General features: G+C 41.3%; 1 protein-coding gene across 9 annotated transcripts in view; it reads right to left on the bottom strand.

Moving 5' to 3' along the window:
- htt (huntingtin) overlaps positions 1–27,578 on the bottom strand; it is a 244,085-nt gene that overhangs the window by 124,016 nt on the left and 92,491 nt on the right. For all 9 annotated transcript variants that reach the window (XM_060834685.1, XM_060834714.1, XM_060834704.1 and 6 more), the window contains exons 14-21: positions 24,642–24,753; positions 24,415–24,552; positions 22,028–22,186; positions 19,293–19,390; positions 15,868–16,007; positions 5,380–5,443; positions 2,314–2,414; positions 297–443 (exon numbers count right to left, since the gene is read on the bottom strand). In XM_060834685.1, coding sequence (XP_060690668.1) covers positions 297–443; positions 2,314–2,414; positions 5,380–5,443; positions 15,868–16,007; positions 19,293–19,390; positions 22,028–22,186; positions 24,415–24,552; positions 24,642–24,753 — 959 coding nt within the window. The remainder of the gene's footprint in view (positions 1–296; positions 444–2,313; positions 2,415–5,379; positions 5,444–15,867; positions 16,008–19,292; positions 19,391–22,027; positions 22,187–24,414; positions 24,553–24,641; positions 24,754–27,578) is intronic.

Genomic DNA, 27,578 nt, shown 5'->3' with positions numbered 1-27,578 from the left:
AATAGACTCTCAAATTCTTAACATTTACCTGTACCTGTGTTTTTGCCGCTGATTGCCTGTAATTTATTTATCTATGCTACTTAACTGTGAACTTCCTGTATTGTTGGCAAGACAAAGCTTTTCATTGTGCACGAGACAATAAATTCAATTGAATTCTATGACTTTATGGCAGAGGGGTTTTGGGACGAAATTACAGCTTAGGTAACTGGAAGTACAGCAAATAAATCATGCAAGAGTGATGGTTTCAACAATTAAGGAAACCTGAAATGATCAAGATAACTCATTAGGGTCAGTACCTGGTGATAGTGCTAACTGCAAAGTGAGATGGAGATTGAGTCTCATGCATGAGAAGCTGCAGGTATGCACTGCTTTGGTCTCTGGCTACAGCTACCACTGGATCAGACTGTCCTTGGTCACAATCATAAAAGAGACGAGGTATCAGCCTGCAATAAACAAAAAGAAAATAAAAGTTAAATATGTGCAAAAGAAAGACACTTGAATTATGATTTCATATATAGTGGGTCAGGACATAACTCAGCCTTTCAGTTAATAGCAAAATGCACTTAGAAGTTGGAATGATGCCCAAATATCATAGCAGCTAAATAGTTACATGAGATAGGCGATGGCGGATTTTGTGAGCCTTTTCCAAACAATGATCATTTTGTGCCAACAGCTTTAACCACCACAATTAACTATGTACAGGTATTTTATGAAAATATGAGGAAGGGGAGATTTGATAGATGCATTTAAAATAATGAAGTGTTAACACAGAGACCTGCTTACAACAGCTAAAGAATGAATAATGGTGACATCAATAATGAATATTCTCTGAACTGCCTCCAACGAAATAATATCTTTCCTTAAATAAGGGAACCAAAACTACTCTCGGTACTCAAGATTTCATCTCACCAATACCTTTTATAGTTTCATTAAGAGTTCTCTACTCCCATACTCCAACCACCTTGAAATAAGAGATAACCTTCTCTCAGCCTTCCTGATTATTTGCTGCTGTTGTGCACTGGTTTGCTGCGCTTCATGCACAAGTACCCCAAAGCCTCTTTGTGTTGCAGTTTTCTCCAAGTAAATAGTCCTGTTCTTTTGTTCTCCCTTCCAAAATGAACCTCACATTTCCCACATTATACTCCATTTGCCAACATTTTGCACACCTACTTCAACTACCAATATCTCTGTGCATTGCTTGTACCCCTCATTCAACTTGCCCTTCTTTGTGTCATCTGTGACTCAGTCTAGAGTACATTTGCTGCCTTCCTCCAAGTTATTGATATAAATTTTAAACTGTTTCAATCACAGTAGTAATCCCTATGGAACCCCACTAGTTATCGGATCTTAACCCCCTTATTCCCACTCATTGACACCGTGTTGGAGGTAGTATAATCGCATGGATGGGCCAGAAACAAACATCTTCAAGAAATGCAAATACAATATAGCTACTGCTTTCCCTCTATCTACTCTGGTCAAGACTTCCGCAAAAGACTCAAATTGGAAACTACTGGAAAACAGCATCTATAGAGAGAAAGCAGAGTTAATATCTCAGGTCCAGCATTCCTTCTTCAGAACTGTTCTGCAATGTCCACCACTATAGTAGTCCCTCAGTATTACAATGGTGTATCAACACGGAGGTCTCTAGAGTGTTACTTTCAACAACAACACTGACCATCTGTGGGAAAGACTGGATATCTCTTTGTAGAGTAAACAGTTTTGAGTTCCCAGAAAAGAGCACCACAATGAGACAAACTGGATATCTCTTTCAAAGCACCAGAGATGCCAATGGGCAAACTAGTCTCTCCCTGTGCTCCTAGGATTCTATACTGTAGAGATAAACACAATGTGTAATAAGATATAGATATTTCATAATCAATGTGCTCAGAGATGTTTTTAAATACCTCTGGAGCAAGTGCGAATCAAATCTGGGTGGATAAAATATGCTTGGAATTTGAGAGGGCAGTGCAGAAGTACATGTCAGTATTTAGTCAGGTTGTTTCAGCTACTGAGAACGAAGATGATTTAACAGTCAGGCTGGTGCTCTTTCTGACCCAACAATTTTATTTGTGCAAATAAACCCCGTATTAAGTTCATCAGCAAGTCTCCTTGTCAAGCATCGAGTGAAAATCGGAATAAACTGTTCCAGCTGAACAGGTGGCAGCAGCCTCCTCCAGTAAAACAACTCCTACGATTTAGAGAGGTTGCATTTGGTAGCAACATACAATGACACCAAGCAAATGGAATTGAGCATTATTTAGACTAACCACATGCATCCAGATGCAGTAAGAGCCCATCCCACCCCACTGTTACCTCACGAGGGTTGTAGCTGCCACGTGTCGTACCCTTGGATCCTCATCTCCAAGCAAGTGAATGATGACATCATTAACAGCTCGCTCCTGCAGCTTCAACATCTTGAAAATAACAAGTTAGTTGATTAGGTAAGCAGCAGCACACATTTAGAAATATATCAAAATGTCCCAGCACAAACATAGAAACAAAGAATCCACAGTATAGCAAGAAATGCTTGGTCTAACTGTTTAGTGCGAGCTTTACTGCTCCAGATTTCCACCACCGAGAGTGAAAATTCTTTTCCTCACGTCCCCTATAAATCTAATGCCTCTTAAATTAAATCTACACGCATGGTCACTGATCGCTCCACCACAGGGAAAAATTCCAGTCAATTTTATCTGCACTCCTCAGTTGTCTACATCCCAAACATGTCTCCTGTCGCCACACAATTGCCAGGCAATGACCATCTCCAATGAGAGAATTTAACCATGTTCCTAGACAGATGAACAGATAAAGTCTTTTTCCCAAATTCAGTGAGTTCAAAACGAGATGGCAATAGGTTTAAGGGAGAAAGGAAAGATTTAAGAGGGACCTGAGGGCAACATTTTTCCACCCACACCGAGTGTGGTATGTCTATGGAATGTACTGCCAGTGATGGTGGAGGTGGTGGGTCCAATTACAACATTTAAAAAGGCATCTGGATGGTTATGGTGAATAGGAAGGGTTTACAGGGCAATGGGCCTAAATCAGTTTAGGATATCCTGTCAGCACAGATGAGCTGGACTGAGGATCTGTTTCTGTGATAGAAGCTCTATGGCTCTATGAATTTCCACTATAAACTGCATGGGGTTGCCACTAACCACAAATTGAACTAGTCTAATCATATAAATACAAAGGCTACAAGACCAGGTCAGAGGCTCAGAATCCTGCAGCAAATAACTCCCCTCATAACTAACCAAAGCCTGGCCACCATCTAGAAGTCACAAGTCAGGAGGGAGTTGGAATACTCTCTGCTGGGCAAGGTTGACTGACACCACATACACAAACATTCACTCCGTCCTCCACCACTCCATAGTAGTGGTGTGTACCATCTGCAAGATGCACTGCAGAGATTCGCCAAGCTCCCTAAGACAGCACTTCCAACTCACAGGACAAGCGATATAACCACATCAACACTTTCTGACATTCCCTTCTGTGACTGGTAGCTTGTAACACTAAAATTCATCAGCAAAGACTGGTATTCTGCATAAGGTTCATGATTCAGTCCAGCCAGAGGCAGTACCCACCTCTCCATCACATCCAGCCTCAGTTTCTTCAGTGTTGCTAGGTCGAATCCCTGGAACTCCCTGCCGAAAGTAACTGTTGGGTCTACCTACAGCATATGAAGGCATAAAGGTAGCTACCACCACCTTCTCAAGGGCAACTAGTGATTGGTAATAAACACTGGTCTAGCTAGCCATGCCCACATAAGCACACTTCTTAAAAGATGAACTGCTTACCACCTAATCTGTCCTTAGTGTTAACAATTCTCTGCTGCCAGATACTGTTCACTCTCAATATCCTTCACCATCAGCCCCCCACAATCCAAGTGTCAGAAACCACCATAAAGCTCCATAATCCTTTTCAAAGTCTTTGAATATACCATCACCTCCCAAACACCAACTTTCCAAAAATATCAGACATCTTCCAGATTTCCACCACATCATTACACCAAAATGCCTCAAGATGGTATCCTGGGTGACTCCTGTAGGGCTTTTACCCGAAACATCGATTTTCCTGCTCCTCAGATGCTGCCTAACCTGCTGTGCTTTTCCAGCACCACTCTAATCCAGACTCCTGGGTGACTCTGACACAAGTAAACGGTCACTTATTACCAACGCTATCCTTGGCGCCCTTTGACATCCTCTGCCAAGGCTTCTCCACTATTATCAATTTAGCTGCAATTGCATTCACCTGTTTTCACTCTGACTGATCCCACCATTACAGTAGCACCTGAAATGGCTTCCCTTTTCTCTCTCTCTGCCAATGTTATCTCTGAAGACATCAAAAATCTGCCCTCGTACCCCATCTGTTTCTCATCTCATTTCTGTCATTCATGGTATCAGGTTCCAGAAGACACGCTGGCGACATTTAACTCTAAACTTACCTGAACCTCAATTCCTCCACAGCCTCAAAGTTGTCAGACTGCTCACCTGACATCCACTATTGGATCAGCTAGATTGGATCAGTCCCTCCTAAATATTGGGAACAGCAATATCATTTGCTTCAGGTCCCCACCACGCACCCAATTTATTAGCCACTGATGCTACCACTCAGCCAAGCAAACCTTCAAGTGGCCCACTATAAAATTTTGTGAAGTATCTGAGAGAGGCTTAATGCCATAGAATGGGCATTAGAAGTTCAAATTGCTGTTGTAGTGGCTCTCTTGTAACCCAATACTGAGACTTAAAAATTGCAGGAGGAGGGCTGCTTGGTCAGCTGGACATAAGAGTGTCTCTGATTATAGAGATTGCCAACAATTTAAGATAGCCATCAACAAACTCAACAAGGAGAAACTTCTTCACCCAGACAGTGATTAGAATGTGGAACTTGCTTTCAGAAGCAGTAGTTGAGGCAAAAAGCTTCAAAGTAAAGCCAGATAAACACAAGGGAAATGGAATCCAGAATTATTCTGAAAAAGGTTAATAACTGGCCCATGTACATCAGCACATCAACACTGGCAGAGATTAGATGGGTCAAAACCCAGCTTGTGTGGTGTACATTTGATAATTCCTGCACTACCAGTTATGTGTAGACACCAGGTCCAGCCTGGCAGTGATATTCTTACTGATCAAATAGCCTGCAGTTCTCACTGTCTGAGATTGCACAAACACTGGGTGAAACGTTGACGGGTGCCCAGGAAACAAGACACCAGCTTAGTGACCTAAACTAACTGCCTGCACAAGATGGAATGGGAGAATGGAGGAGAAAAAAAAAAGTGATAATCGAAATAAAACACTCAGGATCACATTTGTCAACATGACTGTAAGACTACAACAAGGCTATCCGAATTAGTTATAAGAAATAGCAGTATGATGGAAAACTTACCCCAGTGTAGTGATGTTGCCCCCTATGAAGTTCCACTGTTTTCCGCTCCAAGAAACCGACTAGCCTGAGGAACAGAAGTATTATCACTCAGGTTAATGCCAAAATACTATTGGCGTTTCACCTCACTGGTAAAATTAGAACAGCATCTATGACACAAATGGTTCTGTTTAAAACTTTCTATACATACATCTGTCCATAGTTTGATCGGCCCTCATCTTCTCTGCTCAACTACACTCAGTGACTCAGTCCTTTGATTTGGGCCCTTTCAAATGGTTCCCTATGCCTTCAACCATAAACCTTGCATCCTTCCAGAAGCTTCTTTTTGGATGAGTCAAAATACATTCCTGGGCTTCAGAATGTAAGCTACATGAACCTGGCTGTTCAGCATTGAGGGAAGTGCTGCAGTGGGCAACTGCACTGTCCTCCAGCAAAGATATTAAATCAAGCCCTTTCCTGCTCAACTCGGACAATGATTCTTTATCACCATTGAAACACAGGCAGAGAGTTTCATCAGTGGCCTGGTTAACATTCCTCCCTCCAACAACCACACAAAAATCAAAATTTATGATTATTTACCTCATTGTGGTTGGCATGGTCCTACCACCATGAATAAACTGTGTAGTATATAATGTCCACTGTAGTTTAGTAGGTAGTGCTGACATCTGAGTTAGAAGGTTGGGAAGTCAAGTGCTGTTACAAAAATTAGCCACATAATCCAGGTTGACACTCCTGGTGACAGCGAGGACTGCAGATGCTAGAGATTAGAGTCTAAAGTGCGATGCTGGAAAAGCATAGCAGGTCAGGTGTTACACCGGGTCAACCCCCCTGCTTATTTAAAACCAACAACAAGATTTATCCCATACAGCAATCTGTGAAAATTTGAGAGGTCAAGAACTACTTAGAGTAAAAGTTAATGACATTATTTCTTAAAGTATAACAGAATAATTAACGAACTACTTACAACTCCTTCCTCTAACCAACCTTTTACCTTCCCCTCAACAATACTAGTCCCATGAAACCATTGGTTAAGATTGGCAAAACAAAATCTTTTATCTCAAAACCAGGCAGCTTTCAGTTCTCTGTATTCCTGTCGTCTTTTCTTCTTCTTGAGGATTCTGCTTCGCATGTTACTGATTGTGCAAGTCAGGCAGCATCCAAGAAGCAGGAGAATCGACGTTTTGGGCATAAGCCCTTCTTGTGCTCCTTGGATGCTGCCTGACCTGCTGCACTTTTCCAGCAACACATTTTTCAGCTCTGATTTCCAGTCCTCACTTTCTCCATGTTACTGATCGATAAAGGTAGCTTTAAGAGAGCTATATTTTGGACCGTATTTTTACATGCTGATGGCTTGGAAGTTATCCTCTCAAAATGTTCGTACTTCCCCAGTCTTATACCCCAAAACATCGGATTGTGTCATTGACTTTTAAGATCATCAATATACTGAATTCAAACTGGATTGGAGTTTGGTATTTTTTGGGATATAATTTAAACTGATTGGCCCAATTCAAATCTGTTTTGTCATTTCCAGGCAACCAGCTACCCCAGTATCTGGAGCACATGTTCCACTGTATTTCATTGAGAACACTGTTGTCACTGCTACTTTTTAACTCCCAAAAGGTACAGTACACCCACACCTTCATAACATCACCCCCTTAAGAAAAAACCATGAAAAACTGGCTTTTTAAAAAAAAAATACATTACCCTAACATACAGATAATTTAATAAGTTCACCCTAACTTCTTCCCATACAAGATAAAAGAAAATCTAATTTAAACTCAGTTAAATCCATGATAACACATCTGCAATTACATTCTTACATGTACGATTTTTAAAAGTCTGTAACATAAGACTCAAATGAAATAGCATCATATTCTCGTTTTCAAAGTATTCTAGGAATGTAAAGATTGTGATCCATGCATATAACCATCTCAGACACATTGTTCGTGACATACACATTAAAATGTTGTAAGACCAGTACCAAACTCAATAGTTCCTTTTCGATTGTGGAGTATTTCCTCTGGTGGATGTTGATCTTCTTTGAAAAGTAACCAACTGGCAGTTCAAACCCATCCTCATCTTCCTGTAGGAATACAGCTCCAATTCTTATATGACTAGCATCAATGGTGACCTCAAAAGGTTTTGAAAGGTTTGGCGTAGCTAAAACTGGTTTGGTGGTTAAGAATGGCTTCATGGTCGAATGCCTCCTCACATGGTTTTGCCCATCGAAATTTTGTGTTGTTCTTCAGCAAATCTGTTATCTGTGCCACTACACTGAACTTTCAAACAAACTTCAAATAGAATCCACTGAATCCTAAGAATCGAAACACCTTTTTCTTCGAGGTTGGTCGTTGAAACTCCTCGATGGCCTTAGTCTTTGCGTTCCGTGGGGATCAACCTTCCACAACCGAACTTATGTCCTAAGAACGTCACCTCTGCTTTTGCAAATTCAGCTTTATTTAAGTTTACCACCAGTTTTGCTTCTCTTACTCGTTCAGAGCTCTGCCAACTACCGTGTCATCTTTCCAAAACTTATGAAAGATCACTACATTATCCAAACAGTTTGTTAACTCAGACACAACTCGGTTCATGAGTCTGTGAAAAGTGGCGGGTGCATTCTTCATTAAAGGGCATCACTTTAAATTGATATAGCCCATTTGGGGTTACAAACGCAGAAATTGCTTTCGCCATCTCTGATAAAGGTACCTGCCAGTAACCACACATTGAGTCCAACTTGGTGTAGTAACTGGCTTGTCCGATTCTCTCAATACAGTTCTCCAATCCAGGAACTGGATAGGAGTCAGATTTTGTAACGGCGTTGACCTTCCAATAATCCACACAGAATCATTGAGTCCCGTCCGGTTTGCAAACTCCACTCACTGGCTTGAACCTATGATGCCCTCATCAAGCATGACCTCCACCTCCTTCTGGGCTGGACCGGCTTTGAAAGGATTAAGCTAATAGAGGTGTTGTTTTATCGGAGCAGTATTCCTTACATCTACTTCATATGCAACAGCATTAGTCCTCCCCATCTGATTCTTACATATGTCCTTATCCTGCAGTAAGGAATCTTCCAACTGTGTTCTATGCTCCTGAGACACATAGTTTACTAACCTATCCCACTCCTCAATGACTTCTTCATTTTTTAATCTATTTTGAGGCACATCAAATTCCACATTATCTGGACTTGATTCCTCACTCTGTGGGGCAGTAATTAACACCTGTTTCTCCAGTTCTTTGTCTAGTATAATACGGTTTCAACATGTTCACATGACATACCAGATAACCTTTTCTCCCTCTATCTGACATTTTTACTAGATAGTTCACCTGACAACCTTTTGTCAGTTTGACAGGAACCACTAAACCTGACTTTGAAGGGATCTCCCTATCACTGGTAACAGTACTAACACATCATCCCCTTGAAAAAATGTCCAAGTCTCAGAGTATTTTTCTGCCACTTACTTCATTCTATTCAGCGCTCTCTTTCAGTGCTGTTTAGTTAACTCACCTACTCTATTTAGTCTTTCCCTCACCTATGATACATAATCTAAGTATGAGATCTCCAACTTTGGTCCAATCAATTTTTTTTTAATTAATTTCAAAGGGCCTCTCACTTCATGACCGAATATTACCTTTAAGGGTGCGAACTGAGAAGCTTCATTTGAGGCATTTCTAATGGCAAACAATACAAATGGGATACCTATCCCAATCATTCAAGTAATCCTGACAGTATGCTCTCAACATGGTCTTCAAGGACTGATGCCACCTTTCTAAAACTCCCTGGGATTCAGGATGATACACACTGGATCTGAAGTGCTGTATACCTCAGCTATCCATAAACTCTTTAAACAGCCGAGCAGTAAAAGTTGATCCTTGGTCCATGCTGATGGCTTGGGAGTCATGCGGATGGCTTGACAGCATATCTGGGTAGCCTATATCATGTGAATAAAGCTACTAACTCCTCTACTCCCATTATGCCTTGATAATCCGTCATGTAATTGCCTCCAGAAATCTGATGGACATATCCATTATGTTTAACAAGTACTGGTTCCCACTTTTTGTTGTCCAGAGGGGATCGACACAATCATTTGTAACCCGCATGAAAGGTTCTTCAAACGCAGGAATTGACAACAAAGGTGCTGGTTTTATTACCACCTCTGACTTACCTACCATTTGGCAAGTACAACACATTCGGCAAAAGTTAACCACATCCTTGTTCATTCTAGGCCAATAAAAATGCTTTTGTACCTTTGCCCGAGTCCTCTGTACTCCTAGGTGACCTCCTACAAATAGTTCATGTGCTACCCGTAATACTTCCTGTTTGTATGCTACCGGCAACATAATCTGATACACTTCTGCCCATTTCTCCTCTGCACTACCTGCCGTGGTCTCCATTTCTGCCTTAGGATTCTGACTTTCAGATAATAACCCTCAGGAATATTGTCTGCTTCCTTTTCGGAGCACACATCAACATATATCTCTTTTATTGTCTTGTCTTGCTGTTGCAAGTCTCTTAGCCTTTCAGGAGTAAACACTTCTATCTGACCCTCTTCCTGTTCAGGTTTTCCTGCACCGTGACTTCAAACAGGGTATCCACTAACTGAACCTCAACTCCTTCAGCTTTCTCTTCACTTTGCGCTTTGTGTTGTGACTTATGATAGTGGGATCTGGTTACTACACAGCCTGGGAAAATACCAGGATATTTGTTTTAACTCCACAGTTTCTTGGTCTTCCTTGGGCTTCTCCACAAGGAGTGTCACTCCCACCTTAGATACTGCCAAATCATTCCCAAGGACAAACTGAATTCCTGGAACTGATTCTGTCACTAACTCAGTCTGTAATTTCCCCAGACTTGAGTTGGCACTCCAACCTGATCTTACACAAGGGAACACAATTTCTGTCCATCTATTCCACAAATTACCACACTCTGGGGTAACAGATCAGAAAGCATGCATATTTGCTCATCTCTTACGATTTGCGACTACTTTGATCCTGTATCTCTCAAAATTTCTTCTTCTTCTTCTGGTTCTTTCTGAGTAAACTTTACCCACAGAGATTAATTCTTTGTACAGATCAGGTACTAACTCATTACCCAGCCCCTGCCCAGACCGTGCACTCTCCTGCAGCTCCTCGACTCTTCTTGGGGTTTCTTCTATTTTCACTAATGCCACTGGCTTGGCCTCTTACCACATCTTTTCCCACAGTGCCTTTCTTTAAATGACCAGCACTGTGACTTTACATGTCCCACTTTGCCACAGTGGAAACACCCGAGGCCTTTCACCTCCTTTCCACCCTCTTGGGCTTCTTTTTCTTCGGTAGTAAATTCTTATCAGTGCTCTTTATTCTTGGTTTCGTAGTGTAGGATCTCACCTTCTATCCCTCACAGGAGGAAATTCTGGCCGGAAGCTTGCCTTGTGCACCAACATGTACTCATTTTCTAATCTTGCGACCTTTCTCACTTCTTAAACTTTCTGTTCCTCCACATGAATTCTTACCACCTCTGGAAGTGAGTTTTTAAAACTCCTCCAGCAGAATAATTTCTCTTAGCCTAAAAGGTCTTATCTATTTTCAAAGCACCCACCCACCAATCAAAATGACTGTTTAATTCTTCTGAACTTAAGTTTGATTTGGTTCCTTCTGTGTGTTTCTGAACTGCTGTCTATATGTTTCTGGTACCAATTCATAAGCATTTAAAATAGCCTGTTTAATCTCGACATAATCTCTTGACCCCTCATCTGACAATACGGCAAATACCTCACCAGCTCTGCCTACAAGTTTGGTTTGAATGAGCATCACCCATAAATCCTCAAACCACTCCATCTGCCTAGCCAATTTTTCCAATGAAATCAAGGTGGTTCAACATCTCTCTCAAAATGTGGCAGACTTGTGACATATTTATATCACTACCTTCTCTTTAATCTCCATCCTGTTAACTTGATTTTGCTGACTAAGTTGCAACTTCAAGTTCAAATTCTGTTTTTGCTCAGCTAAGAACCTTCTCTTTCTTCTTTCTCTCTTTGCACATCTAAGAGCCTTTTCTCTCCCCTTATCTTCTAACTCATTTTTCCTCAATTGTAATTTAAGGTTTTCTCCCTCTACTGCACTTGTCTGTTTCTCTGACACACCTAAGTGTTTGAGTAATTCTCTGATAATTCCAGCTTTACTTTTGTCCTTGGTTAAACCCAAATCTAAATTGCGAATTCGAAAAGTATGGCCTTTTTCTTTCCTTCTAAACTTTCTTGGCAAATCTGAGTATCATCTTCAAATCCCAGAACCCCTCGAGCAATTTTAGGTGCCATTTCTCTCACTTTTAATCAACCACACGTCACTGAAATTAAACAAGTTGTCTCACTTACATTTTATTTAAAGATCTAAGACACTAATCTACAAGTGTTTAAATCTGCTGGGATCTTTCTTATCCCCCAAATCTATTCAAATCTGTCTAAACCAGTTCAAATCATGGAAGCGAGCCCCCAAACTGTTACAACATGGGGTAAACCCTCCTGCTTATTTAAAACTAGCAACACAAAAGATTTACCCCACAAAATAATCTGTGAAAATTTGAGAGGTCAAGAACTATTTAAAGTAGAAATTAACAAATTTATTTCTTAAAGTATAACAGAGAATAATTAACTAACTATTAACAACTCCTTCCTCTAACCTGTTACCTTCCCCTCTAGAGTACTAGTCCAATAAACCCTTGATTAAGATTTAAGAACAAAAAGCTTATCTCAATACCAGGCAGCTTTCGGTTTTCTCTGTATTCCTGTCTTCTTTTCTTCTTGAGGATTCTGCTTCACAGGTTATTGATCGATTAAGGTACCTTTGAGAAAGCTATTTTTCTGGCAGTCTTTTTACGTGCTGGCCGCTCTCCTCTCAAATGCTCGATTTTCCCTGGTCTTATACTCCAAAACACTGGATTGTGTCATTGGCTTTTAAGATTATACTCCATTCAAACTCGATTGGAGTTTGGTATTTTTCGGGGTATAATTTAAACTGATTGGCCTAATTCAAATCTGTTTAGTCATTTCCAGCTCCAGTATCTGGAGCACACATTACATTGCATCTTACTGAGAACATTTGGTGCTGTCACTGCGAGCTTTTAACATCTCTTAAGGAGATACAATACACCCACATCTTCATAACACAGGCAGCATCTGAGGAGGAGAATCAGTGTTTCTGGCAAAAGCCCTTCATCAGCAATGCACAGATCCTGATGAAGGACATTTCCCAAAATGTCGATTGTCCTGTTCCTCAGATGCTACCTGACCTGCTGTGCTTTTCCAACACCACACTCTCGACTCCTTGTGACAGCTTAGAATCCCTGCAGTGCACAGACCAGTTTACATCAACCCTTGAGGGAGCATCCCAGCCAGACCCCACCCTGCCCACGTAACCCTAAATTTACCGTGATTAATCCAGCTAACCTGCACATCTCTCAACATCAAGAGACAATTTACATGACCAATCCACCGAACCTGCATATCTTTGGACTGCAAAGAAACCAGAGCATCCAACAGAAAATCATGAAGACGCAAGCAGAATATGTCCAAGTTCACATTGTCACCAGAGACTAGAATCATACCCTGCTCCCTGGTGCTATGAGGCAGCAGTGCTAATCACCAATAAGGTGCTATCTTTCAGCAGAAAGATTAAATCAAGATCCCACATGAAGATAGTTATAAAGGATTTCATGGCATTATTTTATATTTGTGGGTGCACCTACCGCACATGGACTGCAGCATTTCAAGGCGGCACTTAACACTACATTCTGAAGACAAATGGGGATAGACAGTAAATACTGGCCAGCCAGCGACACCATCTCACAATAGAATATAAACAGAACAGGGGAGCTACCTGTAATATCTTGGTTAGATTACTGTTGGCCAACAAAGAGGTGACAAATTAGTGTTTGCGAACTTTCTCTGTGCAAATTCACTGTTGCATTTCATTATCATAGAATCACAAAATCCCTACAATGTGGAAACAGGCCATTCAGTCTATCAAGTCCACACTAACCCTCCGAAGAGCACGTCACCCAGACCCACTATTCCTATAACCATGCGATTCCCATGGCTAATCCACCTCACCTGCAAATTCCTGGATATTATGGACAATTAACCATGTCCAATCAACCTAATCTGCAAATCTTTGGACTGTGGAAGGAAACCAGAGCACCTGGAGGAAACCCACGCAGACACAGGAGAATGTGCAAGCTCCGCACAGATAGTCACCCAAGGGTGGAATTGAACCAGAGTCCCAGATGTTATAAGGCAGCAGTGCTAACTACTGAGCCACTGTGCTGCTTTACAATAAAGTAAGGACTATACTTCAAAAGAACTTTAAATCGGTTAAAAGTGCATTGATGTCTTTCATTATCTCAAGCTACTGTAAAACTGTCTTACCTTAAGATAATAGTCCTTGCAAAACAAAAATTCACTGAATGTATTTGGATCGGTCTTCCATAGTTGTGATAAGGAGCTTTATAATAAAATTCTTATACGGGATGTGTGCATCACTCGGCCAGAATGTATTGTCCATCGGGAAGTGCCTAGGTGAAGGTAATGATGAGATATTTTCTGGAACCATTTGGAATGTAGGCTCACCTACGTCGCAAGGAGGGAATGCCAGGAGTTTGACTCAGCAACAGTGAAGGAACCAGAATATATTTCCAAAGCAGGATGGAGGGGGGCTTTGAGGGCATTTGCAGGTGGTAGCTGCTACTCTTTTCCTTCTAAATGGTAATAGTTGAGCATTTGGAAGGTGCTTTCTAAGTAGTCTTGGGGTGAATTTCTGCAATACATCTTGCAGATGGCACACACCGTTGAGTGAACGTGGTGCCATGAAACCAGGTTGCTTTGTCCTGGATGGTGTGAAGTTTCACTCATCCAGACAAATGTAAAAAGTATTTCATCACACTCCTGACTTGTGCCTTGTAACGGTAGGCGAGCGCTGGGGAGTCAGGTGGTGAGGCAGGTCAAAGTGCTTCCGAATTTCACTCTTGAAATATCTAGTTCTAATTTCTTGATCATGCTTCCTACACCTGGACTCCCAATTAGAAGAAAGGCGATTCTCCCAATCTACCCTACAAATTCCCCACAACATCTTTAAAAATTTATCAAATTATCCTTTAATCTCCTACATGCTAATGAATGCAATCTCAGTTTGTGTAATCTCTCTTCATAACTTAACTCTTACAACCTAAATATCATTCTGGCAAACCAAACTGCATTCAGATGCCTTTTAAAATCCACATACATAATGTTCACAGCAGAACTTGTGTCAAGATTCTTAAGTCCTTGGCACGTTGGTGAGATTATGCTGAATTTAGTTAAATATCACTGGAGTAAAAAGTGAGGTCTGCAGATGCTGGAGATCAGAGCTGAAAATGTGTTGCTGGTTAAAGCACAGCAGGTTAGGCAGCATCCAAGGAACAGGAAATTCGACGTTTCGGGCCAGAGCCCTGATGAAGGGCTCTGGCCCGAAGCGTCGAATTTCCTGTTCCTTGGATGCTGCCTAACCTGCTGTGCTTTAACCAGCAACACATTTTCAGCTCTAAATATTGCTGGAGTAGTGTACAGGTCGGAGTAAAACCTCTTTAGGAAGGATGTAAGTGCACTGAAGAGGAGAAAACAAGTTGTGCCAGAGATGAGAAACCACAGTTATCAGAATAGATTGAAGAGGCTGGGACAATTTCCTTTGGAGAAAGGGGAGGAGATAGAAGCTTCCAAATCAAAAGGAGTCTGGTCACTGTCAATGGACAGAAATATTCCCGCCGAGGGCGGCACAGTGGCTCAGTGGTTAGCACTGCTACCTCACAGCACCAGGGTCCCAGGTTCGATTCTAACCTCAGGCAACTGTGTGTTGAGTTTGCACATTCTCCCAGTGTCTGCATGAGTTTTCTCCAGGTGCTCTGGTTTCCTCCCTCAGTCCAAAGGTGTGCCAGTCAGGTGAGTTGGCCATTCTAAAATTACCCATCGTGTTAGGTGCATTTTTCAGAGGGAAATGGGTCTGGGTGGGTTACTCTTCAGAGGATCAGTGTGGACTGGTTGGGCTGAAGGGCCTGTTTCCATACTGTAGGGAATCTAATCTAAAGTAAAAGGATTGACAGCCCGAGGGAGGGCTGGCAATGAATGGCAGAAGAACTAAACATTAAGCAAGAAAAATCTTTCCACACAGTGAGTAGGTAGATCCTGGAAGTGTTGGAAAGGTAGATACAATTCAGGCATTTCACAAGGGAATTAGATGACCATTTAAAATAGAACAAAATTCAGGATGCTGGAGAAAAGACAGGAGTTTGGTACCAAGCTGAAATGGTCAGAGAACGAATGCAAATATCATGTGCCAAACGGCCTCCTTCTGCACCATAACAATTGTCATTCTGAGGTTTTCAGAGAATTCTCTTCAACTGATCAGGCACTTAAACACATTTGTCCATCAATATACGACAGTCTGCATTTTTCCACTGACTTAAGCAGTCAGCAAACTTACCTGAAGTCCACCTCAGCCAGAGTTTCTAAGAGCTCCGTCCTCACTAGCCAGTAAGAGTTATTCTTCAAGGTCAAGAGGTCAATCATGAGCTGCAAACCCAGCTCGCTGTAGCTGCTGTTGCAGAGGCTTGTGATACAGTGCTAGGAAGAAGGAAATCAGATGAAAACATCCATACTCAACGAGCCCAGGGCAAAATCTAAATTATACAAAAGGTTCAGAGTTGGACAACAACACATCATCAAATTACAGTTTTAAAAATATTGTGTCATGGAGAGTGAGTGTCACTGGTTGAGCCACACTTATTACACACCCAGAGTTGTCTTTGAGAAGATGGTGGTGAGCTGCCTCCATGAACAACTGCAGTCTATGTGCTGTAGTTACGCCCACAGTACCATTAGGGAGGGAATTCTTGGATTATGACCCAGTGACACTGACGAACAGCAACATATTTCCAAGTTAGGATAGTAAGTTTGCAGGTGGTTGCTCTAGATGATGGTTGTCAAGCGGTTTGAAGCTGCTGTCTAATGCACCTTTGCATATTACTTTAAGCAACACAAGAATGGAGACCAGGAATGGCAATTCAGCCCCTTGAGCCTTCGCTGCCACTTGATGCAATCATGGCTGATTGCATGTTGGCCTCAACTTCACTGCCCTGCCTGCTCCCATGACCTTTCAACCCATTAATTAAAAATCTGCCCATCCCCTCCTCAAATTGACTCAATGTTCCAGCATCTAGTTCACTCTATGTTAGTGGAATTCAAAGATTCACGAACCTTTAAGACATTAATTTCTCATCTGTTTTCAATCTGCTACCTCTTATCCGAAAACTATGACCTCTCGATGCAGGTATAGTTAGTTACAACATTTTGAAGACATTTGGACAGGGTACACAAGAAGCCAAAGTTTAGAGGGATACAGGCCAAGCACAGGCAAATGGGACTAGCTTAGTTTGGGAAACTTGGTCAGCATGGACAAGTCGAACCAAAGGGTCCGTTTCGTGCTGTACAAGTCTATGACTATGAGATTGCCTCTCAATCTGCAAAACTAGACAGAATAAATTTAAACTGCTCAATCTCTCTTCATAAAACAAACCTTGCATCTCTGGATCACTCAATCTAGTGAACCACCTCTGAACCACTTCCAGTACAACTACATTCCTCAAGTAAAGGGATCAAAACTGTATACAATACTCCAGATGCAGTTTCACTAGAAACATTGTGTTGACGAGAGTTAGATCATTCAATACACTACAGGGGTTACTTTCTTGTTTCTGGCTACAGGCCATTGTGAACACAATGGAAATCTGGGGGAACAACATCCATAATATTGCCATTATCTGAAATACTCATTTTAGAAATCAACGATCATCTTAAATGAAATTGTAAACACTATACGCTCAATTTGCCAACTTTACCAGGTAAAGATCACCACAGAAAAAAGCAGATGGAAACCATCCTGCAGATGTATTTTCAAATGTCTGCTGATTTGGGATATTGTGGTTGAAGTTCTTTGGTGACCCACCAGGTGGCAGATTCATCCACCAAATGAAGACCAAAGCTGCTGAAAACCAACAGCTCGCCTATCAGAAGTACTGGGTGGTGGGCAGGTAAAGGAAGGAGGGGGGAAAATGCAATAGTACAATGAGTCAGTTCTTCTATAACGCAATAACTGCATTTTTTTTGCAACCCAACATTATGGAAAGACCACACTTTACAAACAATGTTTAAAGTGTTGGTGCTGTACAGCCAACACAGGTTTTATAAGTTTGCACTTTAGAAACAGCATCCCCAATTTGTCAACTGCATTACAGCAATTTGCTTTTATAACAAAATGATATATACACTGTCAAAGGCAATAATCTCTGCAATTCTGGAATCAAAGGGCATCAGTGGGCAAATCCTCCAGTGGTTAGAGTCATACTTGACATACAGGAAGATAGTCTTGGTTACTGGGGGTCAGTTATCTCAGCTCCATGACAACTCTGCAGGAGTTCCTCAGGTTAATGGCCTAGGCCCAACCATTTTGAGCTGTTTTATCTATGCCCTTCCCTCCATCATAAGGCCAGGAGCAGGGCACGTTTGCCAACAATTGCACAATGCTCAACACCATTCACAACTCCATGGATACCGGAACAGTCTATGTTCAAATGCAACAAATTCTAGACAATTCCCAGATTTGGACTGACAAGTTGCAAGCAACATTTGAGTCATACAATGCCAAGCTACGACCATCACCAATAGCAAATAATCTAACCACCACTTGACATTCAATGTTGTTACCATCACTGAATTCCCCCATTACCAACATCCTAGGGGTGACCATTGAACAGAAACACCAATAAACACAGTGGCTACAACAGCAAGTCAGAAGCGAGGAATATTGTAGCAAGTAACTCAACTCTGAACTCACAAAAGCCAATGCATCATCTATAGGGCACAAGTCATGAGTGTGATGGAATAATGCCCACTTGCCTGAATGGGGACAGCACCAACAAAATGCAAATAGCTTGACGTCATCCAAGAGAAAGCAGCCTGCTTGATTGGTGCCAGATCCATAAACATCACTCCTTCCACCATCAACACTCAATGGCATTTGTATGTACTATCTGGAAGGTGCACTGCAGAAATTCACCGAATATCTTCAGACTGCACCTTCCAAACTTGTGACCACTTCCATTGAGACAGACAAGGGCAATAGATACATGGAATACCACCACCTTCAAGTTCCTCTCCAAGCCATTCACCATTTGGATTTGGAAATACATTGTCATTCCTTCACTGTCACGGGATCAAAATCGTTGAATTCCCTCTCTAACTGCATTGTGGGTCAACCCACAGAAGGTGGACTGCTGCAGTTCAATAAGGCAACTCATCACCATCTTCTCAACAGCAACTAGGGATGGGCAATAAATGCTGGCCAGCCAGCAACGCCACATCCTACAAACGAGTTTTTTAAAAAACATCATAGCCAAACAACCTTGGCAGTTCAAGGTGACACTTTCAACAAGGCAACTGGGAATGAATAAATGCTGCCACTTTAATGAATAGAACAGACAGAGAAGGTTCACTTGACTCATTCCTAGGACAAAGGGTTCATCTTATGAAGAAAGGCTGAACAGATTCGGCCTATATCCAGTGGAATTTAGAAGAATGAGAGGTGATTTAATTGAATCTTGTAAAAGGCATCTGGATAGGGTGGATTCCAGGATAATGTTTCCTTTGGTGGAGGACTAAAACTAAAGGTTAGGTTGGTTCACTGTGCAAGATACTGTAGCATAGTGATTATTCAACCAGGTAAACACTCTCTATATCAGGGCTAATAATTCACAGGTTGAATGCTCAATTTCCATCAGACAGCCTGAAAATAAAACTGGCTTAAAGTTAAGTACAGAGTATGACAGTACAGAGATGAACACAGACACGTACCCGGACTGCAGCACAAGCCAGTTTGCAGGTTACAGATGATTTATCCTTCAATGTTTTCTGAAGTAAAGGCACACAATCCTCCAACGAGATGCCACGTCCTGAAAATAAAGAACAAGGAACAGGTCTCTTACATTTTAGGAAGAAAGGTTTTAATAATTTGCACTTATCTTTTGCACACACTATTAGCTTTTATCACAATTTCAAGCAGTTGTAGGAAGGAAATTTCAGGAGGGTGACTGAACGCGTGCCTGAGCAGTTAAGTTTTCAGAGAGACCTTTGATGGAAGAGAAAGCGTAGCAAAGTGAAGAGGTACAGAGAGAAACATCAGGAGCTGAATAAATCACTTCACGACCAGTGGTACATCAGAGGACTAACAGTGCCCAAAGGCCTCTACCTCTGGGGTTTCTCACATTTTTGTGTCTGAATACTAGGATGATGATGTCAGCTTGTATGAAGGGGCATAACTACAAGTTGAGGGGTGATAGGTTTAAGACAGATATCAGAGGCAGGTTCTTTACTCAGAGTGGTAAGGGTGTGGAATGCCCTAGCTGCTAACCTAGTCAACTCAGCCACACTAGGGAGATTTAAACAATCCTTGGATAAGCACATGGATGACGATGAGATAGTGTAGGGAGCGCGAGCTGAGAAAAGTTCACAGGTCAGCGCAACATCGAAGGCTGAAGAGCCTGTTCTGCATTGTTTTGTTCTATGTATCTGAAGATTGATTGAGTAAAATTGCATTGATTCATTGCAAATGCATCATACACCTTCCAGAATGGTAGAAAGAAAACGTAGTACAGTTAAGACCATAAGGTACAGGAACAGAATTAGGCCTTTTAGTCCATCAAGTCTACTTCACTATTCTGATATGTTTCTCAAACCCATTCTCCTGCCTTCTCCCCATAATCCTTGATCCCATTATTATACAATCTGTCTTATATACAATCAATGACTTGGCTTCCACAGTCTCTTGCGGCAATGCATTCTGCAGATCTGGCTTAAGAAATGTCGCATTTCTGTTCTAAAGGGTTGCCCCTTCACTCCAATGTTTGTGCCTTTGAGTCACAGTGGAAACTAGTGGAAACATCCTCTCCGCGATCACTCTACCCAAGCCAGAGTTCTCCAAGTTTCAAATGAGAACACCCCTTCATCCTTCTAAACTCTGGAATTTAGACAGAGTCCTCAACGGCTCATCATTTGACAAGCCGTTCGTTCCCAAAACCATTCTTGTAAACTTTGTGTATTATTCCTCCAATGCCAGCAGATTGCAACAGGATGTTGATTAGATGGGCCAGTGGGCTGAGAAGTGGCAGTTGGAGTTTAATTCAGATAAATGAGAGGTGCTGCATTTTGGGAAAGCAAATATTAGCAGGTCTTATACACTTAATGATAAGATCCTACGGAGTGTTGCAGAACAAAGAGACCTTGGAGTACAGGTTCATAGCTCCTTGAAAGTGGAGTCGCAGGTAGATAGGATAGTGAAGGTGGCGTTTGGTATGCTTTCCTTTATTGGTCAGAGTATTGAGTACAGGAGTTGGGAAGTCATGTTGCGGCTGTACAGGACATTGGTTAGGCCACTGTTGGAATATTGCGTGCAATTCTGGTCTCCTACCTATCGGAAAGATGTTGTGAAACTTGAAAGGGTTCAGAAAAGATTTACAAGGATGTTGCCAGGGTTGGAGGATTATAGCTAGAGGGAGAGGCTGAAGAGGCTGGGGCTGTTTTCCCTGGAGCGGAGGCTGAGGGGTGACCTTATAGAGGTTTATAAAATTATGAAGGGCATGGATAGGGTAAATAGATGAAGTCTTTTCCATGGGGTGGGGGAGTCCATAGGTTTAGGGTGAGAGGGGAAAGATATAAAAGGGACCAAAGGAGCAACATTTTCATGCAGAGAGTGGTACATATATGGAATGAAGTGATGGAGGAGTACAATTGCAACATTTAAGAGGCATCTGAATGGGTATACAAATAGGAAGGGTTTGGAGGGATATGGGCCAGGTGCTGGCAAGTGGAACTCGATTGGGTTGGGATCTCTGGTTAGCATGGGCGAGTTGGACCGAAGGATCTGTTTCCATGCTGTACATCTCTATTATTATGTAGTTCTCTAGATACAGGGGCCAAAACTACTCTCAACATTCCAAATGCGGTCTGACTAGAGACTTGTACTGCTTAGGATGTATATATCTGCTCTTATATTTAGCCCTAGAAATGAATCCTGACGTTGCATTTGATGTCCTAACTGCCAACTTAAACTGCATTTTAAAATTTAAGAGAATCCTGAACTAGGACATGCAGTCCCTTTGTACTTCAGATTTCCAAAACCTTTCTCCACTTAGGAAAAAAAAGTTATACTTCTATTCTTCTTAGTAAAGTTCATAATTTGCCACACTATATTCCATCTGCCAATTATTTGCTGGCTCTTCCAACCTGTCGAAGTACTTCTACAACCGCTGCCTATCTTGGTGTCAAATTTAGCAATAATGCCCTTATAGTTCTTTTGTCCAGATCATCCATGTATAACATGTATAGTCGTGGTTGCATCATTGACCCCTGCAGAACTTCACTAATCACCAGCTACCATCCTGCAAAGGAACCCTTTCTCCCCACTCTGCCTTCTGCCAGCATGTTTTTCAATTGAGCAATTGCTGAGAGTATGCAGTAAGACAGCAGCGCTGGAATCACACCTGAAGAGAGCTAGAGATGAAACCAAAAGCCACGTGAAACATTCTACTTGCCTGTTGTGCCTCGTACTGTGGCAAGCCAATTTTCTGGATTAAACCGAGTCTTGGTCAGAACCGAGTGAATGAAGGTTGAAGAGAGAAGGGCAGTGGCACCTCTTATCTGTGGATCTCCATGGTCGACGTACTTTAAAATATCCGATATGCACTGCTCCTCTGCAGAATGAATGGAATCGAAGATGCGTATTTTACCTCGGATATATTCACAAGATACCAGGAGGATGAAAATGTGTTGGAGGAAGTTCAAAGAAGGTTTATTAGACTAATAGCTGGAATAAGTAGACTGTCTAATGACCGAAGGTTGAACAGGCTAGGTTTGTATCCAATGGAGTTTAGAAGAGCAACAGGCAACTTGATTGAGACGCACAAGACCCTGACTGGTGCATATGAAGAGAAAATTTCTTCTGTTGGGAGAATTGAGAAGATGGGGTCACTGTTTAAAATCAGGTGTCACCCATTTAAAACAGGGATTTAATGAAATGTTTTCCGAGCATTGGGAGTCTTTGGAACCCTCTTCCTGAAAAAGGACATCATTGAATATTTTAATGCAGTGGTAGATAGATCCTTGTTAAGCAAGGGACTGAAGGGTTAATCAGGAGTAGACAGGAATATGGATCTGAGATTACAGTCAGATCAACAATGATCTGTCTGAATTGTGGAGTAGGCTTGAAAGGCTAGAAGGTCTCCTCCTGCTATATACGGTCAGAAATCACAACACCAGGCTACAGTCCAACAGATTTATTTCAAATCACAAGCTTTTGGAGTGAAGTCAGGTGAAGTCACCTTTCAAAGGAGCAGCGCTCAATAAGGTTGTGATTTGAAATAAACCTGTTGCACTATAACCTGGTGTCATGTGACTTTGTTCACCACAGTCCAACACCAGCACCTCCACATTCCTGCTATACATGCTCATACTGGAAATGACAGATTGATTCACTGTAATATATCACAGCATAGTGATTATGCATCTGGACTATCAAGCCACACGTCAGACAAATAACCCACAATATGAGAGCTCAAATTCCATCATGGCAGTCTGAGAAGAGCTCTGATCAGTTATTTTAGAAATCTGATATTGTCAGCAGTTAACAGCAACGAGGCTGTCAGATTGTCAAAAGTACAATTGGTTATTTGTCTGACGTGTGGCTTGATAGTCCATATGCATAATCACTATACTGTGGTATATTACACAGTGAATCAATTTAGTTTTTGGAAGAGCTATGCCAGGGATCATACCAACATATTGAATGTGTTCACCTCTTACTTTCAAAGTTTTGTTTTCATTAACACACAGTCTATAGAATTTCCAGTCTACATTGAGTGTGTTGAGAATAACCTCAGTAGGAATGAACTTCATCTTCAAATAAAAACAGAATATCCTCAAAATACACAAGGTAGCTGCAGCTCATGGTTATTCACTCTCAACATTAGCCACTCCTGCATCTTCCAGATAAGCTGCTTGCTACTTTAATATCAGATTTCCAGCTTTTGCAATTATTTCTTTCTCTACTGCCACACAATAAATTGTAGCTAACAGTTTCCTAAAAAACAAGCATACTTGCAAGCCACAGCTTCCAACATTAATTTGCAAGTTTTGCTTTGAAATTAAGAAATAACTGAAAGAGCATTCAAACAAGTTTCCTATTTACTTACTGCAAATTCGACAAAGAAAATGGAAGAATCATTCATGACTATACCAAAGGGGCACATTCACTCAACAGATGGTTATGAAGGCAGACGCGTGACAAACATTTAAAAGGAAAGTACTACAAGCACTGCAAAGCTGAAATACAAAGTCGCTGGTTTTACTTAAATGGTCCAGCAGCATCTTTGGAAAACCAAAAAGATTTCAGGATGGCAACCTTTCATCAGAAAGATATCCAGTTTGTTGACCTGAAAACATTACGTTTGTTATTTCCTCTAAGATACCGTAACAGCTGCTGAGTATTTCAAGCTTGTTCTATTTCTCTAACATAACAGACATCGTGAATCATGAATAAAAGCAAAATAAAAATTGCAGATGCTGGAAATCTGAAACAAATAGAGAATGTGGAGAAACTCAGCAGGTCTGGCAGCATCTGTAAAGAAATAAAAAACAAGTTAATGCTTTACTCCAGAAAGACTCCTCCTCAGTTCCCAAGTTCTTCTTTCCACGGATACTGGCAGACCTGCTGAGTTTCTCCAAAGTTGTGATCATCTATCAAAGAGGAGGATGAGAATGGAGTGATTGTGGGGAGAAGGACAGGACAAGAGAGATAAATGTTGAGGTGGAAGAGAGAGTGAGATGTCAGTGACACCCTTCTTCAATATCAAACTGAAGTAGTAGTCAATGAACCATGTCATGCTAAATGCACTCGTTATTAGAAATATTATTTTTCTATTACCTTGACTCTCTAGAACTTCAAGTGGGGTCCTATACAGTTTAATGAAGAAAGCCTCAGGATGAAGTCCAATTGCCGCTCCAACACAACTCACTGCCAGTGCTTTGACACTGACCCTCACTTCTCTGTCAGGGATAAGACCTGTATCAAGGCAAAGTTCAACGCAAGGATCAATATTGTGCAGCAAAAAAAATAGTGCACGTTCAAGTCACGCAGATTATCTTGCTTACCATTCTTCTGTCCCATTAAAAGAAACGATGCACTAAGGAGACGAACACAATGGACCAAAGGGGCAGCATTCTCATCTGTATAATGACCAATGTCTCCTTTTACCCGGCAAGGCTGTTTTTGGATAAAAAACAAACGTGTACAATTGTTGTGTTGATGAAATCAAACGCTGCACTTTTCTAGAATGCAGAGCCATCAGGTATTTTACTTAAGGCTCTTACTGGTCATTTAGCTGCTGAAATGAATAGCAGACCTGTTCTGATCAGAGCAGTCCAACGTTATGTTTTATCACCTTTGTTGACCTTAGCAAGAAATACAATAATTGACCTCGGGAGGGAATTGGCCAGAGTTTACACCTTCACATGTTCCAACAAGAATTGGAGAAACCACAAGATTTTGGACATTTGTACTCCACCTTGAAGTACCTAAGCATGTTCCAGAAAATAAAGCTGTGAAACACCATTAGTACGTGGAAAGTGAATATTCTGAGAAATTTAGTGGAAACACAAAGCACGCAAAAATCCCAAAACATAAAATGAACCACACTTCTTACGCCACAGGAAGTGGCCTATCAATAGCTGCTGAGTGAGCAAATAGGACAACCTAACTCTTGCAGATTACAGGAAAATTCTGCAATTATATAAATTAGCTTGTGTTGACTACAAAATTGGAGGAACAACTTTAATTTCTATAGTACTTCTCCTATTTTCAAGATGCCCCCCACCCCTCCCCCAAGTACAAATTACTTCCTTTTGTACAATCCCTGTTACGTTGGGCAAATTTGATTGCCAATTTGAGCAGAACAAAGTACAACATGCATTATGAGATGTGACCAATTAACCAACACCACTAAAAGTTGATTGAAGGAAGGAATGCTGCCAAATAGAGAATTAGGTATCTTTTCTGGACCATGAACAGATAGAAGGTTTAAGGTTTATCAAAAAGATCACACCTTCAACAATGCACCAATTTCTTGGTACTGCCCAATGTAACTTAAAATGCTATGTTCAGGATCCGGAACGTAACTGAGAATCCCAATTTTCTAACTAATTAAGTTCATACAATCATACAACACAAAACAAGCCCTTCGGTTCATCAAGTCCATACTGTCCGTGTATCATCCTCTGGGTGAAAAATATGCCTCAAGTCTCTCTAAACCTCCCACCTTTCACTTTAAAGTTATACTTTCTCATTACTGACGCTTCAACTAAATAGAACAGCTGTTTTCTATTGATCTAATCAGCGCCCTCAATCTTATACACCTCTATCAAGTAATCCCCTCAACTCTCTGTTCCAAAGGAAATAACCAGAGTTTATACAGCCTCACTTCATAACTGAAGTGCTCGATCCCAGCAACATCCTAGTGAGTGAACCTCCTTTGCAAATACATCTTCCCTATAAGATGGCGACCAGAACTGCCCACAGTACTTCAGATAAAACCAAAATACTATATAATTCCCTGCTCTTATAACCTATGCCTCATTCACTTCATGAAGATTTACTCAATTGTTAGTAGCCAAGATTCACGTTTTAACTTGAGATATAAAAACAGAAAATGCAAGAAATATCCATACTGAGAGAAGCAATAGTCAGTTCCAGTTGATGACAGTGCATCAGAACCAAATGGAATGTTATCAATCTGAAACCTTAAGGCTTTCCTCTCCACATATGCGGAGTATGAGATGAGTGGTGTTCCACAGGAGTCAGTACTGGGAACTTTTCTGTTCATGATCTACATAGACAATTTAGAGGAAAACATAGATGATCTAATTAGTAAGTCTGCAGATGATACAAAGTTTGGTGGAGTTGTGGTAGTGAAGAGGGTTGTCAGAGGATACAGCAAGACATAGATCAGTTGGCTACATGGGAAGAAAAATGGTAGATGGAGTTTAATCCCGACAAATGGGAAGTGATGCATGCTGGAAAGTCAAGAACAGTTGAAAATTATACAGTAAATAGCTGAACCCTTTGGAGTATTGAGATGCAGGGGGATCTGGGTGTGCAGGACCACAGATTACTGAAGGTGGCAATGAAGGTAGATAAGATAGTTATGTCATGCTTACCTTCATAGGAAGGGGCAATAAGCATAAGGTTAGACAAACTGCTGCAGCTTTATCGAATTTTAGTTTCGTCATACTTGGAAAATTGCGTATAGTTCTGGTCACCACACTACCAGAAGGACATGGATGCTTTAGAGAGGGTACAGAAAAGGATTACCAGGATGTTGTCTGGTATGGAGGATTTTCGCTGTGAAGAAAGTTTGGATAAACTGGGTTTGTTTTCACTGGAACGCAGGAGGTTGAGGGGGTGACCTGATATAAATCTATAAGATTGTGATTGGAATGAATAGAGTAGAAAATAAAAGGCTTTTTCCCCAGGGTGGACAGGTCAATTACTAGGAAACACGGGTTCAAGATGCTTAGGGGATGGGTGTGGGGGGTGGGGGGTTCTTACAACAGATGTGCAAGTAACATTTTTCACCGAAGTTTGGTGAGTGCCTGCAACATGTTGCAGAGGTGGTGAAGGAAGCAGACACAATAGCAGCATTCAAGAAGCTATTGGATGTGTACATGAATAGGAAGTGAAGACACTTTTAATATGGAAGGGAAAAACTCTATCACCACAAGCTTGGAGGTGTGAAAGGCCTATTTCTGTGCTGTACTGTTCTTTATTCTTAACATCTTGCCTTTTTATTTTTGACTCCCAGCATCTACAATATTTGGACTTTTCACGTGTGGTATTTGATTTCACCAGATACATTGAAATGAACCCTTCCGTTGCCCCAATGTTAAATTAATAAAGTATTTCTGCCTGAATTAAAGTAGGACCCTATAGACAGAAGGTTCATGAAAAGCTTCAGGTTAAAGCGAAGTCTGCAAGTATGAAACTCCCTGACATGCAAATACTACTTTAGCTTTTAACTTACCAAAACTAATCAC

Source organism: Hemiscyllium ocellatum, chromosome 2, assembly GCF_020745735.1.
Source record: "Hemiscyllium ocellatum isolate sHemOce1 chromosome 2, sHemOce1.pat.X.cur, whole genome shotgun sequence".
Taxonomy (NCBI): domain Eukaryota; kingdom Metazoa; phylum Chordata; class Chondrichthyes; order Orectolobiformes; family Hemiscylliidae; genus Hemiscyllium; species Hemiscyllium ocellatum.
Note: the sequence above shows the minus strand (reverse complement) of the source record. Positions and strands in the feature narration are given on the sequence as shown.